Source organism: Macadamia integrifolia, chromosome 6 (genome assembly GCF_013358625.1).
Source record: "Macadamia integrifolia cultivar HAES 741 chromosome 6, SCU_Mint_v3, whole genome shotgun sequence".
In the NCBI taxonomy this organism is placed as follows: domain Eukaryota; kingdom Viridiplantae; phylum Streptophyta; class Magnoliopsida; order Proteales; family Proteaceae; genus Macadamia; species Macadamia integrifolia.
Genome location: NC_056562.1, coordinates 19,136,835 through 19,140,294, shown reverse-complemented (window position 1 = coordinate 19,140,294; position 3,460 = coordinate 19,136,835). Strand labels below are relative to the sequence as shown.

General features: G+C 40.0%; 1 protein-coding gene across 1 annotated transcript; it reads right to left on the bottom strand.

Annotated features, from left to right (window-relative positions):
* Window positions 1-2: 2 nt before the first annotated feature.
* Window positions 3-1,455, bottom strand: LOC122082722 (calcium-binding protein CML37-like). The gene has a single exon (XM_042650461.1). The coding sequence runs from the start codon at window positions 1,170-1,172 to the stop codon at window positions 723-725; it is 450 nt and encodes a 149-aa protein (XP_042506395.1). The 5' UTR covers window positions 1,173-1,455; the 3' UTR covers window positions 3-722.
* Between the last annotated feature and the right edge of the window lie 2,005 nt (window positions 1,456-3,460).

The window sequence follows — 3,460 nt, the reverse complement described above, 5'->3', positions numbered from 1 at the left end:
TAATTTCGGCTGAAATGGCATGAAAGTTCTGGACTTCTTTTTTAAATACTTTTTTTTTTATTCAAAGGAAAAACTTATAAATTAATATTGAAGTTCAGACAAATTACAGATAGAAGATTTTTTAGTTACAGCTTGCTTAGCAATTACTTTTTGATAGCAAATGCTATGGACCTTTGGAATTTATAACTCTCAACAATTATTATAGTAGGGATGAAGTATTTTGTCCAGTGGTCCCTGCGCCATAGCCAGAAGGGATGTTAGAGGGACCGCGTCTTTGTATCTCAGTGGCCACTCTTGGACAAAAAAGACTTGCCCTTTACAATATATCAAAAAGTTTTATAGACTAAGATTTTCTGGATAAATATTTGATCTGCACATTCATTTTATCTCTACTGGAGAGATAATGTGATAATTTTCAACCATTGAAAATTTAAAAAACATGAGATTATCCAACTAAACCGGCATTTGATTAATTAAAAAAAAATTAATTTGCATATGAGAAGAGAAAAAAGCCCGAAAAGCACTGTACCCCATGCCCTGCCACATAGGGGATAAGATGATCCGCCGTGCTTCATGAAAAACAGAAAATCTAATTCATGTGATACTTCTATATGCTCTTCCATTGATCTCCGCACTAGCCTCCTAAAGACTACCCTGCCTTTCAACCATCTCCCATGAAATATGTGGAACAAGAAGTGAGGATTGAATGGCCTTTTGTTTAATCAACGCATCATAGCTCTAAACTCTTCGAAGCTAAGCACGCCATCCCCATTCAAGTCGTAAACACTAATCATACCTTTACATTCACGAATCGTCCTCGACTCACCGAGTCGTTTCAGCATCCTCTTCAAGCTTTTTGCAGTAATAAAATCACACCCATCCATGGCATACATCCCGAATGCTTCTCTCAAATCCTCCTCCTCTCCATCCCCTTCCATTAACCTCGCAAAATCATCCATACCAAGCAACCCATCTCCATCCGAATCTGATGATCCCACCACCGACACTGCCTCTTCGGTCGACAGCTCGCCGCCCATAGTCCTCACACAACTTTGTAACTCCGTCGCCGATATCTTGCCATCACCATCCTCGTCGAAGTACCGGAACACCAGTTCGAGGTGGCTGCAATCAGGATTGATAGATAGAGAACGCTTCTCCACCTTCCTCACCATCTCTATGAGATTGAACTCTTGGGAACTTGGGCTTGAATTGAAAGAGAATGATAACAACAGAAACAGAACAAGAGCAGTAGAGGAAGAAAAGGGTAATTGAATTAGTAGAGACAACAGAGATATTTGTTAGTGAAGATCTCCCAGGTTTGAGAGTGTATTGGAGAGAAGGTTGGGAGGGATTGATGTATATATAGGTTTCTGGGAATCAGAGGCGGTCACTTACACCTGTTTATCTTCTGGATTATGCGCGTATATGGATATTTGCAAGGGGAACTTCTCGGATCATGGCTTCAGGATAGGAAGGGGAAAAGAGAGTGTTTGGGTGAAGGGAATATAACAAGTGTATTTTGGTAAATATATGCGTACCAAAGTGCATTTTTTTGAATAACGCGGTCCCAGCACTCTCATTTTCATATTTTTAGATGAATTGGTTGAGAAATAAAAAGATTCTCGAACGGAGCTTTCTCCCCAAAAACATTGACTGAGCTATTTAGGTCACCAGCTGGTGCTCCTGTCACTATCAACGACGCTAGACTGCAAACAAAACAGTGAATGAAAACTGTGGATCGGGATCTGATCGCTCAAGTCACGTCTATAGTTATTCGCGCGATCAATGTGTGTGTTGGGTCTTTCCCCCAAGTCAAGTCAAGTGAAGAGGGCCAACTGACCTTTGTTTGAAAAAAAAAAAAAAAAAGAAAAAAAAGAAAAGAAAGAAAGAACGAAAGAAAGAAAGAAGACGAGAGAGAAAGAGTGCGGCACTTACTAGAGTGGGCCACAAGTAAGTGCCCCCCCTCTACCTCTCACTCTCGGCCTCATTTCTCACTCCCCCTATCTGTCCGAGCTCTCTTTCTCACTCTCGGTCCCTCTCTCTTTCGGTCTCGGCTCTCTAACTTCTCATATTCTTTCTCTAAGAAATCAAAGAGAACGAGTTGTAGAGGTTTATTTTGCTCTCAGTTCTTCTCCTTCATTCTGATTTGTGAAACCAGAAGGTGAGCCTTCTGCAAAGAGATTGATAGTGGCATGACAGTGTTCTTCGTATCCAGGGAAGCAGAGAAGGTGACAGTTCTTGTATTTACCATTGTCAGTTGAGGTGAAAGTGTTTTTGTTTATGTGATTCCACCTTGTTATTTGGTGAGATATTCTATTATCCAAGAGTAGTGTATTACTTTTGATGTTTATTGGTAGCCTCTAGTGTATCTGGAGAGAGCTGTGTAACCCCATTATTTACATAGTGAAAGTTTGATCTGGACTAGGTCCCATGGTTTTTACCTTTCTCATTGAGAGGGTTTTCCACGTTAAAAATTGGTGTCTTCTATTGTAGTTTGACTTGATCAATTTTATCTATATTACTAGTTCTCTGCGTATTGTTGTTGGTTTTGTATATCTATTGTTTGTACACAGGTGGTGGGAAATGGGTGGCCAACGCTTAGGAGAAGAGCCAGAAACGTCCACAGTTTTCGATTTGTATCTCTATCGTCTAGATAGCTATTGGTTGGCCTAGGTGATCAACGCTCAGGAGAAGAGCCAGAAACGAAAACTTTTTAGGTCTCGCATCGGCTTTGATTGGGATTCTTATTTTATGCATTAGAAAAATAAAATGAATTTTTTTCCTAACTTGAATATTGATGCTGATGGTTCATCATAGGGGTGAAACAGGGCCGGGTTGGGCTGGGTTGCTTAAAACCCTAACCCAACCTAGGTCCCCAAACTCAACCCAACCCTAACCCAACCCTACCGGGTTCATGCTCGGGCCCAACCCTACAGGGCTCAGGGTTGGCCGGGTTGGGTCGGGTTGACCCTAGATGGTCTTCTTAGTGGAATCACATTCCGACAAGTACGATTTAATTCCGATTTCAATTCCAATTCTTCAAATTACTTTGCAACCTTCAAACTCTGAAAAACATTGATCTTAATAGACCCTCCGCCCCCTAAATTCCTCAAAGTGCTTGCATGTACTAAAAGATTAAAGAGACTTCTACTAATGAAGTTCTCTTGTCGGTTTTTCAAAAGCTTAGAAAAGCTTCTTTATCATGTTTTAGTTACTTTCTTCATTTATACAACAGGATGCAATGACATTATGGACCTAGTTAAATCTTGGCCACAATGGAAATCCAAGTTGAGAATTATCACCAAATTCCCAAATAGGCCAAGCCCAACCCAAAATATTATGTAGGTGGAGTTGTTTCCTGTCAATATATGCAATGTTAAAGTGTTAAAAAAAAAAAATCAACATTTTCAATTCTAAATTTTCAATAATTCCATTTACTATAATAGAAAACTCAAATGTG